General features: G+C 46.4%; 1 protein-coding gene and 1 pseudogene across 7 annotated transcripts in view; one reads left to right on the top strand and one right to left on the bottom strand.

The window, feature by feature from the left end:
• The window catches only part of CUNH3orf20 (chromosome unknown C3orf20 homolog), a 62,922-nt gene that overhangs the window by 24,312 nt on the left and 24,328 nt on the right, over positions 1-14,282 (bottom strand). For 6 of the 7 annotated variants that reach the window (XM_070463483.1, XM_020872619.2, XM_020872620.2 and 3 more), the window contains exons 7-10: positions 13,646-13,930; positions 5,366-5,518; positions 4,481-4,601; positions 494-625 (exon numbers count right to left, since the gene is read on the bottom strand). In XM_070463483.1, the coding sequence (XP_070319584.1) occupies positions 494-625; positions 4,481-4,601; positions 5,366-5,518; positions 13,646-13,930 (691 nt within the window). The remainder of the gene's footprint in view (positions 1-493; positions 626-4,480; positions 4,602-5,365; positions 5,519-13,645; positions 13,931-14,282) is intronic. The other variant, XM_070463484.1, reaches the window with a different exon arrangement.
• On the top strand, positions 8,825-11,290 carry LOC110124187 (putative monooxygenase p33MONOX pseudogene; annotated as a pseudogene).

The raw sequence follows: 14,282 nt of genomic DNA, 5'->3' as shown, positions 1-14,282 counted from the left end.
ACAGAGAACATTCCAGGCATGGGCACCAGATGGGGCTAATGATGTTGCTGTTGGCACCTCTACTAGAACACATAGCAAAGAGAGGTTCTTTTTCTCTTGGGAAAACCAAAGCTGGAAGAACAGCGAGCCCGGAGAGGCTCAGGACCATCTGGTCACCATAAGGTGAGAACAACTCCTTGAGGACGAAGCCAACGAAGAGGAGGGCAGAGCGAGGGGGTGGGAAGATCTCATAGATCCCTGAGGGCCTGGATGCAGTCGTGCCTGACGCTGCCTATCTACAGACTGACTTCGGTTTACTGAGCCAGCACTGTCTCTCCAAGCTTAAGGTAGCCTGCGCTGGACTCTGAGGCGCCTGAAAGCCACGTGACACAGGTTTCACAGAGAAGGCAGCACTGAAGTCTGACACTCAACGATGAGCAGGGAAAGAGGTCAGGCCTTGTATGGGGTGAGATGCTCTGGGCTCAGGCCCGGGTGACTGGTCTATGAGCCTTACCCGCTTATCGTGCGATATCCCGTGGGGACAGTTGCTGGCCGATATGGGGAGCGTTACTGTCTCATTCATGGAGGTGAAGGTGACCATCATAGAGTCCTGCCCGAGCACCGTCAGCTTCATTTGATCATTCACCTGTGGATGAAGGAACCAGGACTCCGTGGGTCCCTGCTTCTGCTGTCCCACCTGCTGCTTCTGACATACGGCAAAACACAAAACCCCTCTTGGCCTGGGGCTGAGGGAGCCGTGAGATCTCTCTGATTATGATGCTAGAATCTTGCTTTTATGGAGAAGACAAAAGAATCCCCATTTCTCTTTGAAGGATTAGTAGAAAAAGTAAGGATGTTTCTTTACCACTGCCCCTTCCCTTTCCAACATAAACCTGTAAGCAGCTGTGAAGGAGATGGAGGGATCCAATAGCCGAGTCAGCTCTTACCAGGTTGATTTCCCCCACAGAAATGGGAAAAAATACAACAGAACAACTATCCAAAGGATCATAAGAGTGAGCAAAAGCAGGCAGCTTTCTGAGTCAAAACTTAAAAGGACCAACATGGGATGAGTTCTTTCTGGCCCAAAGAACCAAAGGACAAAACCTGGAGCAAATGACAGTCTCAGAAAAGTAAGGAGAGATTTACAGAAGGGATAGAGAAATAGAGTCCCAGATGATTTAATTATCAGTCCACAGCTCTAGCTGATCCCTGGACCATGTGTGAACAGTGCAGACTCAAGGCAGCTTACTTCCAGGGAAACAGAAAACTGAACTGAGATTTGAGAAGCTGCCCACTACTGGTGAGACAAAGTTTGCACTGTAACTCTAAGTCCACTGCCTATTAAAACAAAAACAATCAACACATCAGAACTCAGAGACTCCAAAACATAACATCCACAATGTCAGCAATCCAAAACGACTCAACGTGTGAAGAACCAGTGAAGTGTGAGCCATTCTCAAGGCAACAAATAACCAATCCTTTCTGATATGTCCCAGATGTTGAAATTAGCAGACAAAGCTTTATAGAAGCTAATTTAACTATGTTTGATAAAGCAAAGAAAGATATACTTACAACGAAAAAATTAGGAAATCTCAGCAGAGAAACAGAAAATATAAAAAACAGCTAAATGGAAATTATAGAGTTGAAAATAAATACCTGGAATTTCTAACCTTCACAGGATTAGCACAACAGCAGAATGGAAATGACAGAATAGTCAGTGAACTTGGAGATATATCCATGTAAATTATGTTATCTGAAAAATAAACAGAAAAATATGGAACAACAACAAAAACAGCAGAGGTTCAGGGGCCTTCAGGACAATCTTAAAAGGTCTAAAATACATGTAATTGGAGTCTCAGGAGAGATGGAAAGAGATTGGAGCACTCCCGCCCCCCCCAAAGTAGGGGGAGAAGACTTCCCAAATTTGATGAAAGATGTGAATTTACAGATTAAAGAAGCTCAGTAAATCCCACACAGAATTTATATGATGATAACCACATGCAGACATATCATAGTCAAACTTATAAAACAAAAACAGAAAATCTTGAAAGCAGCTAGAGAAAATGAACAATGATTTAAATAACCACAGATTTCTCATCAGAAACTATGGAGGACAGGCACAATGGAACATCTTTAAAATGCTAATTTTTTAAGAAGTCAAACAGAATTCCATACCCAGCAAAAATGTTTTTTCATAAAAACATTTTCCACATGAAAAACAACAGAATTTGTTGCCAGAATATATTCATTTCAAGAAATGCTAAAGGAAGTTCTTCAGGCTGAAGAGAAATGATACCAGGAGGAAAATGGATTTTAAGGGAGGAATGAAAATGCTAGGAATGGTAAACATCTGGGCAGAAACAAACTGGCCACTGCAGCCTTCAAGACAGCATGCAAACTCCTCAGCCTGAGATCCAGCGCCTCTCGCCCCCACCCCATGACACACACAGCTCCTGGCTTCTTGCACAAAAAGCACCCGTGAACTTTTAACAATGCCACAGTGACGCCTAACTCTGGAGATGCTGTTCCTCTACCCAGAGTTCTTCCCCTCCTTCTTATCTGTATCTGTGAAAACAGTATGCACACTCGTGTTACAGCTCAAGGCCACCTTGTCTTCCAGGCCACTCCTGACTGCACCAGACTCTGCTGTGCATTTCTGCATGCAGCTCTAGGGCCTAGAAGAATGAACTGAAACACACTGCTGAAACGCGTCAGTGATGTTAAAGCACCCTCCCCACCATTGTTTCATTTAGTTCCCACAAAAGCAGTGTGAGACAAGGACGGAGGCTCTGGTGACCCACCTTGTACTGATGAGACACCAAGACTCAGAAAAGCTGAGTGGTTTTTAGAAAGCTGCACAGCCAGGGTTCGGCAAGACATTAGCACTTGGCTCCTCAGATCCTCATCCCAGTTCTCTACTTGGCCACACTGACATATAACATATGGTGCCTGCTTGCGAGCAACTTACAATCTTTTTGAATTGTAAACTTTTCATACAACTACAAAATGTTAAATATTAAGGCAATAACACTACACCTCTGGACTGGGGAGCTGGGACCTGGTCAAGCAATAGAAAGACTTGTGAAAACTACAAAATCCAGAACCTGTGGAAGACTAACTGAATCCGGATCTCTCTGGAGCTGTGTCTGGGGTCTGTATTTCTGCTAAAAGTGCCACGGGTATTCAGCCACAACTTAGAACCTCTTCACTGCATAACTAATTGTCCAATGACTGAAATTCCTCATTTCAGTGTGGACTATCTTTTAATCCAGACAGTGCGCCCTAGAAGAAGAGAGAAATGGGCGTGAACTGGAGAGCCACAAAGATAGGAAGTCTGAGTAGGGCTTTGAAGGAAGAATGATCTGGATTGGCAGAGAGAGAAGACGTATTTCAGGCCAATGGGGTGGGAAAGATGAGTCATGTTCAAAGACTTGAATATTTCTAAACAGAGGTATGGACTATAGGAATTGACTTAAAAGAATGAGAATCCAGCGGCCAACGTAGAGGATGAACAGGAAGGGCATGAGACAGGATGCGCGAGCCCCACCATAAACTCCAAGAGCGACTCTCTCTGTAACTCTTACCTTGGATGGATTCTATGTTCTATGATCTTTCTCTGAATCCCAACCCACGAGCGAATCCCTGCCTCACAGTGCTTACCGTCCTCCACCACATGTTATTCCCCTAGGCTTCTAAGTTCCTTGAGGGGTATAATCTATCTTTCTATCCCCAAGGTTGGTGATTTTACACAATGGGTGATTTTTGCCCCTCAGAGAACATCTGGCACTGTCTGGAGATATTTTTGGTTGTCATAACTAGGAGAGTGGGTATCACTGGCATCTGGGGTGATACTGATAAATATCCTACAATGCACAGTTATCACAAAGAATTACCCATCTCAAAATGTCAGTGGTCCCAGGGATGAGAAACTCTGCCAAAGTAAAGTGATAAGCACACCTAATTTGCTTTATTAGTAAATTAATGTAATTAGTTATTATTTAGTACTAGTAATTCAACATTAACTTATTAACCAGTAAATCTTTGAAAAATAGCTTAACAACCAAAAGAATGAAAAAAGGATTTTTGTCTATCAGCTACCTTTAATGCTCAGGTTTCTTTATTTCACAGATAGTAAATTACAAAAACAAACACTGACGAGGACCAACATAATATTAACTTTTCTTACTGCCACATTAGACATTAAAAATAAAACTACATTTAAAATAAAATATCAACTACTATAACAGTTAATTCCTAAAATAAAGGACATGTTTAACTATAAAACATAATATTGTTAATAATAAAAATACAATAGGAAGAATATTACTAAGAAAGGTCAGTACAACAGTTTCTGCAGGCAACTGAAACTTCCACTTCAGCCAATCGTGGGCCCATCAACGTGGGAACCGCTGGATGAGATTACAAGCTCCTAGAGGCCAGGGCTCCCGTCACACGGGCAGCCTCCTGGCTCTTAATGTCCTACCTCTGTGCCCACCCCTACCTTGTATTCCAGAGAGAGTAAAGTCTCTGTCTTGGAAGTCCAGCTCCACTTGTGGACTACGTAGCCCTTGTGGTCGTTGGTGATCCCACCTTCCTCGTCCAAGACCAAGACGTATGGGCAGCTAGGAGAGACACATAAATAAGGAGCTGCCTCCATGCCCTTGAAGGAAGCCCTCATCACTACAGGCTATCAGCAGGCAGGACGCTGAGACTCTGCCCTAGATGGAGGAACTGTGGACTCTTGCAAGTAGCCCCACTTCCCCTGCCTAAAATGGTCTGAGGTTCCTTCACATCTGTTGATGCTACTTGGGGGAGTCTGATAGGAAGCGCAGGTCTGAGGAAGACGGTGGAGACTCAGGCTAAACCCAAGGGAGACAGAAATGGAACGTGTGCCTGCAGCCCAGGAGCTTGAGCATGTTAAGATCTCAGGCACTAAAATGGGAAATGGAACATATGTCTCATGAAAGTAAGTCATTCCTTTCAACACAGCTCCTTAAGAGTATCAGACAAAATCCACATTTGGCTGCCAAGAATATGTGCTACCCATGGCCTCTCCTTCACTGTTTCCTAGTATAAAACACTTCTCTTCCCTACAGAATTCTCCCATGAACCGAGCTGCCAGTCAAGATCTCAGTGTTCTGGGGGAACAAGTGGAGCAGGACCTGGGGAGTTCCTCCTCTCGTTGGCCGGGACATGGGTCCGGCAGGTAAGGGCCTCGGGGCATCCATGTCCGAGGCACCACTTGGGCCCCGCCACGCTGTCTTCCTAGACCTCTGGATGTGGCCGGGCCCCTCCTTTTACCAGGGGCTCCTACTTTCTACCTCACTGCCCCACTTCATTACCCTGAGAGTCTTCCATGGGGCCAAGATTCCTCCCACCTACTCACCGGGCCTTTAAGTTGTAGTGGACACAGCCCTGGCCTTCAGCATTGAACAGGGCCAGGAAGGAGAAGCTGGGTGTGTCGTTAAAGAGGCAGGTGATGGCTCTCCCTCTGCAGCATGTGGGGATCTGACACACGGCAATGTTTCCAGAGGGATAGCTGGCAGAAATGGTTAAGCAGAAATAACAGAAACTCTCCAGGTTCTGCTTTCAGGTGCCTTATGGAAAGCACAACATTGTAAAGCAACTTTCCTCCAATTAAAATACAAATTAAAAAAAAATCCCAATATATGCATAACAGGAGTCCCAAAGATGAAGTAGGGGGACAGAAAGAATGTCTGAAGATATAACGGCTGAAAACTTTTCCGGGAAGATATGGCTGTATATGTTCAAGAAACTCAACAAACTCCAAGTACAATAAATTCAAATAGAGCTACACTGAGACCCATTATTATCAAATGGCATAAAGACAAAGACTCTTGAAAGCAGCAAAAGAAGAGACCTGTCATGTACAAAGGATCCTTAATATGATTGGCCAATTTCTCATCAGAAGACAAGGAGGCCAGAGATACTGGGATGTAATATTTAAAGAGCTGAAAGAAAAAAAGCTATCAACCAAGACTTCTATATTGAGTGAAACTATTCTTCAAAATGAAGAAGAAATTAAAATTTTCCAGATAAACTAAAGCTGAGGGAGTTAACCACTAATACACCTGCCCAACAAAAAATGCTAAAAGGAGTTCTTAAGGCTGAAATGAAAAAACACTTGTTGTTGTTTTTCAGTCACTAAGTCATGTCTGACTCTTTGCAACCCCATGGACTGCAGCACACCAGGCTCCTCTGTCCTCCACTATCTCCCAGAGTTTGCTCAAATTTCATGTCCATTGAGTCAGTGATGCCATCTAACCATCTCATCCTCTGCCTCCCCCTTCTTCTTTTGCCTTCAATCTTTCCCAGCATCAAGGTCTTTTCCAGTGAATCAGCTCTTTGCATCAGGTGGCCAAAGTACTAGAGCTTCAGCATCAGTCCTTCCAATGAATATTCAGGACTGATTTCCTTTAGGGTTGACTGGTTTGATCTCCTTGCAGTCCAAGGGACTCTCAAGAGTCTTCTCCAGCACCACAATTTGAAAGCATCAGTTCTTCAGCACTCAGCCTTCTTTATGGTCCAGCTCTCACATTCATACATGACTACTGGAAAAACCATAGCTTTGACTATATGGACCTTTGTTGGCCAAGAGATGTCTCTGCTCTTTAATATGTTATCTAGGTTGGTCATAGCTTTCCTTCCAAGGAGCGTTTTTTAATTTCATGGCTACAGTCATTGTCTGCAGTGATTCTGGAGCCCAGGAAAATAAAATCTGTCACTGCTTCCACTTTTTCCCCTTCTGTTTGCCATGAAGTGATGGGACCGGATGCCATGATCTTAGTTTTTTGAATGTTGAGTTTTAAGCCAGTTTTTTCACTCTCCTCTTTCACCCTCATCAAGAGGCTCTTTAGTTCCTCTTCACTTTCTGCCATTAGAGTGGTATCATCTGCATATCTGAGGTTGTTGATATTTCTCCTGACAATCTTGATTCCAGCTTGTGATTCATCCAGCCTGGCATTTTGCATGATGAACTCTACATATAAGTTAAATAGGCAGGGTGACAATTTACAGCTTTGTCATACCCCTTTCCCAATTTGGAACCAGTTCATTGTTCCATGTCCAGTTCTAACTGTTGCTTCTTGACCCACACACAGGTTTCTCAGAAGAGAGTTAAGGTGGTCTGATACTCCTATCTTTTCAAGAATTTTCCACAGTTTGCCATGATCGGCACAGTCAAGGCTTTAGTGTAGCCAGTGAAGCAGATGTAGATGTTTTTCTGGAATTCCCTTGCTTTCTCCATGATCCAATGAATGTTGGCAATTTGATCTCTGGTTCCTCTGCCTCTTTGAAACCCAGCTTGTACATCTGGAAGTTCTCAGTTCATGTACTGTTGAAGCTGAGTTTGAAGGATTTGAGACATAACACTGCCAGGATGTGAAAACACACTTGACAATAACTCAAAGACATACAAAGGAACAGAGAGCTCTAGTAAAGGTGACTACATAAGTAAATACATTATTCAGCTTTATATTATTTATGGTTTACAATTATTCTTTCCCATATGATCTGAAAGAACAATTACATAAAATAATAATTGTAAGTCTGTGTTAACAGCACACAATGTACATATAGTTAGTTAGTTTCTGTTAATAAGAAGACAAAGGAGGAGGAACGAAGCTGGACAGGAGCAGGGTCTTATAGCTATCAAGGTTACACTGGTATTTACTCAAACTAATTTGTTGTCAATTGTAATTAATTTCTTGTGGCTACTGTAACTAAGTACCACAAATTGGATGACTTAAACAGCAGTTTATTCTCTCGTGGTCTGGAGTCTAGAAATCTGAAATCGAGGCGCTGACAGGGCCATGTTCTCAGAGGCTCTGGGGAAAAACACTTCCTTGCCTCTTCCTATTTTTCTGGTGGTTACCAAGAATCTTCAGGATTCCTCTGTTTACAGAGGCGTCAGTCTAACCTTTATCTCGATCATCACATGATCTTTTTCTCTGTATGCTTGTTTTCTCTTCTTATGGGGGCACCAGCAGATGAGGACTCACTCTAACCCAATGTGACTGCATCTTGATAACTATATCCCATTATACCAGGGAACCACTAAGGAAATAACTAGAAAATATAGAGAGAGGTAAATCAGAGAGCTATAATAATTCAGCAGTCCCACTCTTGGGTACATATATGGAGAAAAACATGGTTCGAATGAGCACCCCAGTGCTCACTGTGGCACTGAGTACAACAGCCAAGACATGGAAGCAACCTACATGCCCATTGACAGATGAATGGACAAAGAAAGATGCGGTGTACATATACAATGGAATATTACTCAGCCAAAAAGAACGAAATAATGCCATTTGCAGCAACATAGATGGACCTGGAGATTATCATACTAAGTGAAATAAGTCAGAGAAAGACAAATATCATATGATACTGCTTATATGCAGAATCTAAAAAAAAAAACAGTACAAATGAACTTATTTACAAAACAGAAATATAGTCACAGATATAGAAAACAAGCTTGTGGTTACCAGGAGGGAAAGTGTGTGTGGGGAGATAAACTAGGAGACTGGGGTTGACATATACACATCACTATATAAAAAGCAGAAAACTAAGGACCTACTGGGTGGCACAGAGAATTGTTCTCAATACTCTGCCATGACTAATACGGGAAAAGAATCTTAAAAAGAGTGGATATAGTAAATCAACTATATATCAATTTTTAAAAAGATGAAAAAAATGAAAAAGAGTGGAGATTCACTTCACTGTACAGCAGAAACTACTAACATTGTAAATCAATTATGTTCCAATAAATTTTTTTAAAATATTTATATTAAAGGAGAATGATATCAATTCAACAACTGAACCTTCCACTGTAATGAACTATTAAAAGAAGAGCAAGTTCTCCCTCCCAGGTTAGCGTCTGGGACCTTCTGTGTCGCTTCGGGCACAGCGCCGCTCACACCATGGCTTGGATCCGGACTGCACAACAACCTTTCGAGAGACGTGGGTCTTTGGAGCCTCTTTAGTCCCGGAGCTCGGGCCGCAGGCAGCTCCGCGGCGGCGGACGGAAAGAACCTCTGGAATGGATGGACTCTTCCTGAGCAGTTTTGCTAATTTGCAGCAGCTGGACAATGTTCCTCATTGATACCTGTCTGTCGGCATAATCGTCACATCACCTCTCTGGTGGCGGGGACTCGGCTCAAAATCTGTGTAGGAAAAACACCTGGATCCCAGTCTCAATGGCTTCAAGACAACCAGAAGTGCCTGCTCTTGAGCCTAGTGGGCCTCTAGGCAAGATGTCCCTGCCCATCGGGATGTACCGCCGGGCATTCAGCTATGATGATGCCCTCGAGGACCCTACGCCCATGACTCCTCCTCCATCGGACATGGGCAGCATCCCCTGGAAGCCAGTGATTCCAGAGCGCAAGTATCAGCACCTCGCCAAGGTGGAGGAGGGAGAGCCCGGCGTCTCCCCGCATGCCCCGGCCCCGGCGTCGGCCAGCGACAGTGAGAAGGCCCCTGTGGTGAAGGCCAAAGCTACCCACGTCATCATGAGCTCTTTGATCACAAAACAGACCCAGGAGGACATTCAGCGTTTTGAGCAACAGGCAGGGCTGCGAGATGCTGGCTATACCCCTCACAAGGGCCTCACCACTGAGGAGACCAAGTACCTTCGAGTGGCAGAAACACTCCACAAACTAAAGCTCCAGAGTGGAGAGACAGCAAGAGAGGAGAGGCAGCCAGCCTCCACGCAGTCCACCCCGAGCAGCAGTCCCCAGGCCTCTCCTAAGCAGAAGACCAGAGGCTGGTTCACTTCTGGTTCTTCCACAGCCTTACCTGGCCCCAGTCTTAGCACCATGGATTCTGGAAGCGGGGATAAAGACAGAAGTTCGACCGATAAATGGAGCCTCTTTGGACCAAGATCGCTCCAGAAGTCTGAGTCAGGAGGCTTTGCCATCCAAGCCTACCGAGGAGCTCAGAAGCCTTCTCCAATGGAAGTGATGCACGCACAAGCCGCCCGAAGGGCGGAGGAGCCAGCAGCGTCCAAGCCGCCCAAGATGGACATCCCAGCAACGGAAGGGACGAGACAGCTGCCGCGGGCCCACAGCCTCAAGCCCCGCGACCTGAATGTTCTCACACCCACTGGCTTCTAGAGCTTTCTGTCCCAGGAACGCTGCATTGAGGGTGTCGAGCCCAGCTCCCTTTACCGTGGCTATGACATAGGAAAAGTTTTGTCTTTGTGAAAATCAAACTGAGGCTAGGAGGAGACATAATTGGTTTTTGCGAAACATTAGTGCAAAGCTTATCCTTGTGTGGAAAAGCCATTTTTGTATTGCTCTAGCTTTAGACTAAACTTGAGCAGTGATGTATGGGGACCTCCCTAGAACTGGGCCACCGCTTACTAGGTGACTGTCTGCAATGTTCCAAAACCAAGGCTTCGGGATTCCTTCAGCACTGTCCAGATGCGCATGGACAGACCACGGCGTAGGGACGTCCGCGGACGAGTGCAGGCGGCTTCGGCCCTCGCGGCTGTGCTGGCGCTGGGTGCTCCGGTCTGCTGTTAGGGAACCCTCGACCCGCTGGAGATGTGGGTGCAGCTAGGAGCCAGCCCGGCAGGGACCCCCCGTTTGTGCTGGCACCAGCCTCCTCGCGTTCTGGGGGACCTCACGGGCCCCTGAGTCCCGCAGCCAGCCCTTCCTCTGGGACCTCTGGGGCCCGTGCTGCGGGAGGGGTGCTTCTCTTCTGCGTGTCACAGAACAAACACTAGTCTTAACATATCCTTTGTTGCACTTTAAAGTGAGATTAATTTAACTTCCATTTGGTTGAAAACTTCCTAAGGAGAAAATTCAGTCTACTGGCTTGCTATAGATAAATGGATGTTAAACTTTTTAAAAAAAGAGGTGGCAACTGCGGTTTGGATATAGTCTTGAGGTTCATATGAAACTAGTGTCACTCTATTTTGATTTTCTTGTTCAGGCTAGGGCTTGAAAATTTTTTTCCTGGGAGGTGGAAGAATTAAAATATTTCTGTCTGCAATCATTTTCCCCTCAAATGAGCCTCATACCTTTGTAAACATGTACCTCACTGAGGAAAGGAACTGGGGAAGCCACGTTTTCACTTCTCTTCACTGTGTACATGTACAACCACTGTCTTCAACGCTGTCTCCCATTCCTGCTGTCTTTTGCTTTGGACGTTATTGTGTCTACTCAAGGAGCTGAGCTGACCTTCCCCCAGAGGCACCCTGGAGTCTCAAATGATCAGAATTAATTTATTTGTGTCTTCTGTTATGCTTGTATCTCTTACTTGTTTTGACAATAAAAATCCTTACTACTTTCTCAAAAAAAAAAAAAAAAAAGAAGAGCAAAGTAAAACTAAAGCTAGCAGAAGAAGGAAATAATATAAGGAGAGAAAACAAAGAACAGAAAAAGACAATAGAGAGAACCAACAAAACCCCAAACTGTTTTTCTGAAAAGACCTGTGAAGTTAACAAAACTCTAGCTAGACTGGGGCGGTAGGGGGCGGGAGGAAGACTCAATCCAACAGCCGCACTCGTGTTTTGGCCATTTGGTCACAGTAACACAGACGCTGTCCTTCAAGATCACTGGGCCCCACTTCGTCATTTTATAATGGAGAGGAGTAAGGCCCAGATTGATGCAGTGGCTTGGGCAGGGTCACCAAGAACTGGGCCTAGAATCCAGGCCTCCTGGGACTCCCGCAGAGAAACTACACTAACGGCCAGGATGTGATGATCACTGGGGATTAGGTCAAGCACACCAGCGTCGATGGCTCAGGTCTCCAGCAGGAGACCTTCAGGATTCTGCAGCAGGGGAGTGAGTATGGATCCCAGCAGGCTGACCTGCGGTCCCCCAAACCCCTGATCTATACTCTTTCACCCCCTCTGATGGCAGCTTAACTCACAGATACAGGCTTCATGAGCTCTGGGGAATGGTCCCATTCAATGCAGTGTGGAGTCAGAGAGGGGGAGCCCCATGACCCCTGTGAGCAGCAGCTGCCTAAGAAGGAGCGTGCTGGGTTCAACATACAGGGTGCCCTGGAAGTGGGGCTGAGCAGAGGGTGATGAATGCACTCATTTATGGCCAGAGAAACAATAGGACTCCTGTGACAGGCACTGCAGTTCTGAATGCCCAGTTCAGTGGAGAGGAAGTCAAAGAAAACGAGGGGGCCATGGCCAGCAGGCCTGCTGAGCCGCCTGTTGAGACAGCCCAGAGAGCCACCCCTCACCCAAAGTGGTGGGCCCTGCATGCTCAGTGGTTCTATCAGTAAAATGAGCTTTCCCTCTGGCTTCCAGAACCCCTGTCCTGCTCTCTGTGGGAGGGAAGAATCCTGAAAGGCATAAGATGGTGCTAGGAAGAGGGCCCTCAATAGAGGTCAGGAGACCCTGGACCCAGGCCTGGCTCTGCCACCAATTTCCCCTGTGGCATTGGGTGAGTCACCCCTCTGGGTCTTGGTTTCCCTGTTGCTACAACGAAGGGACAAGAATGAAGAGATTGGTATCTCTTTGCATCTCGTCCAACTTAGGCTGCAGAGTCTGGAGTAAGCACTCTGCCCTCTCTGGCCTCGGAGCCTTGCTGACAAACAGGCTGTGCATCTGAGTCCAGTCCAGCTCTAGAGCATGTTGGGGACAGGGCGACAGGGCCCCTGTAAGGAGCATAGGGTCCAAGGTGCCTTCCTGATACGCTGTTTCTCCCCCGGATTGTTCTCCAAAGGGAGCCCTCTCTTACCATCGACACCCAAATTCAAACTCCCTTCCCTCATTTCAGAAGGAAGCAATATTCAAGTTGCTCCCTCTAAAGTGGCACCTTCATTCTATTCATCATCACATATGATACTCGATAAACATTTGTGAAAGAAAAAAGCAATCTGACTCCATTCACTCTAAAATATGCATAACCCTCAGTATTTACCCGCCAAAAAGGATTTGCATATTAGACATCTCAGTTTTCCTCAACCTAGCATTCTAAAATCCAGGTATACAGACAGATTGTGGAGGTCTGCAGACCCCCTGCAATCACGGCGATGTTCTTCATGCATGTCTCAGTGCTTGTTTCTAGGAGAGGGTCTACACCTTTCACCAAATTCTCGAAGAGAAAATGTGTCCCCCTGTGTCACTCCCACACCCCCAGGCTGGGACCCAGCCGCCCATGTGCTCATGAATGTAGACAGGCTTCAGCTGCAGAGCAACCTGGGCAGGCATAGGCCAGGTGGGGTTCTGGGGTGCGGGTTAGACTCCAAAAATACATGGATCTTGAGGGCAAAGTATTCAAGAACCACAGGGCTCACCCAATGAGCCTGGAACCGAAAGACGAAGACTCTCCCACCTGGACTGAGGGTCTCCCTATAACCTTGTCTCAGCTAGAGATGTTCTGTGTCTCTAACCTCTTCTTGCCTGGGAGAGCCTCGAAGGCAGAGACCACTGCTAAACCCCCAGCCCAGACTGACACGCGATCACACACAGCTGGCTTTGTTGCAGCCTGGTGACAGGACCTGAACTGGAGGCTTGACTCTCAGGACTTCTTCCTCTGACCTGGACAAATTCTTAACACCCTGGAGCACCAGTCACCAGGCTTCTCTGATCAACTGAAAAGCCAAAGGAAAGACCCCGGCTTTGTCAAACCCTGGAGTTCTTTGGGCTGAGCTGCTGGGGAGAAAGTACCGAACAAAAGGATACTAAACGAAGGAGGACCCGTCATAGAAGGAGTAGTGCAACTTGATGAACTTCCTGGGTCCCTTCCACTCCAGAGAATGCTGGCTGAAGTGGAGGTGGTGGGCGGAGGGCTGGTGAGGGGTGGACGCATAAGTCTGAGTGCCTGGAGGGTGAGGGTGGTGGGAGCTGTGGGTCTGAGCATCGCCTTTGGGGGTCGACAATAGATGAGGGGGCATCTTTGCCCTGTAGTTGCGTATGACGATGGGGTAGAAGATGTTCCTCCCTTTCCACGAGACCCTTTCGGCTTCTCTGCAGGGAAGGAGATCAACATGTCTTCTAGCCACTTGGCTCTCACTCACACTGTAGCCCCTCCCCAGCTCCTGAGACTCCCATCCCATCTCTGTCCCCGGAAGACCTTTTCCCACCCCAGCACCTCATCCTCACAGGTAATGCTTTTAGAAGAACTGGGAAGGGCTGTACCCCTGTCAGACCAGTCCTGGCCTCTTGTCCACCTTTTGCACAGTGGTGGAGACCCATGGGGTGGGCCTGTGTGCAGAATGGGGTGGGAAGCTGGAGGCTTTGATCCCCTCCCAATCCTGAGGTTACAAACGAAGCCAGCTTCCTTCTGAAATGCCACAGTCATGAGCAAACTGGGTGGCTG

Source organism: Odocoileus virginianus, unplaced genomic scaffold (assembly GCF_023699985.2).
Source record: "Odocoileus virginianus isolate 20LAN1187 ecotype Illinois unplaced genomic scaffold, Ovbor_1.2 Unplaced_Contig_3, whole genome shotgun sequence".
Classification (NCBI taxonomy): Eukaryota; Metazoa; Chordata; class Mammalia; order Artiodactyla; family Cervidae; genus Odocoileus; species Odocoileus virginianus.
The sequence above is the reverse complement of the archived record's forward strand: the minus strand, read 5'-3'. Positions and strand labels throughout refer to the sequence as shown.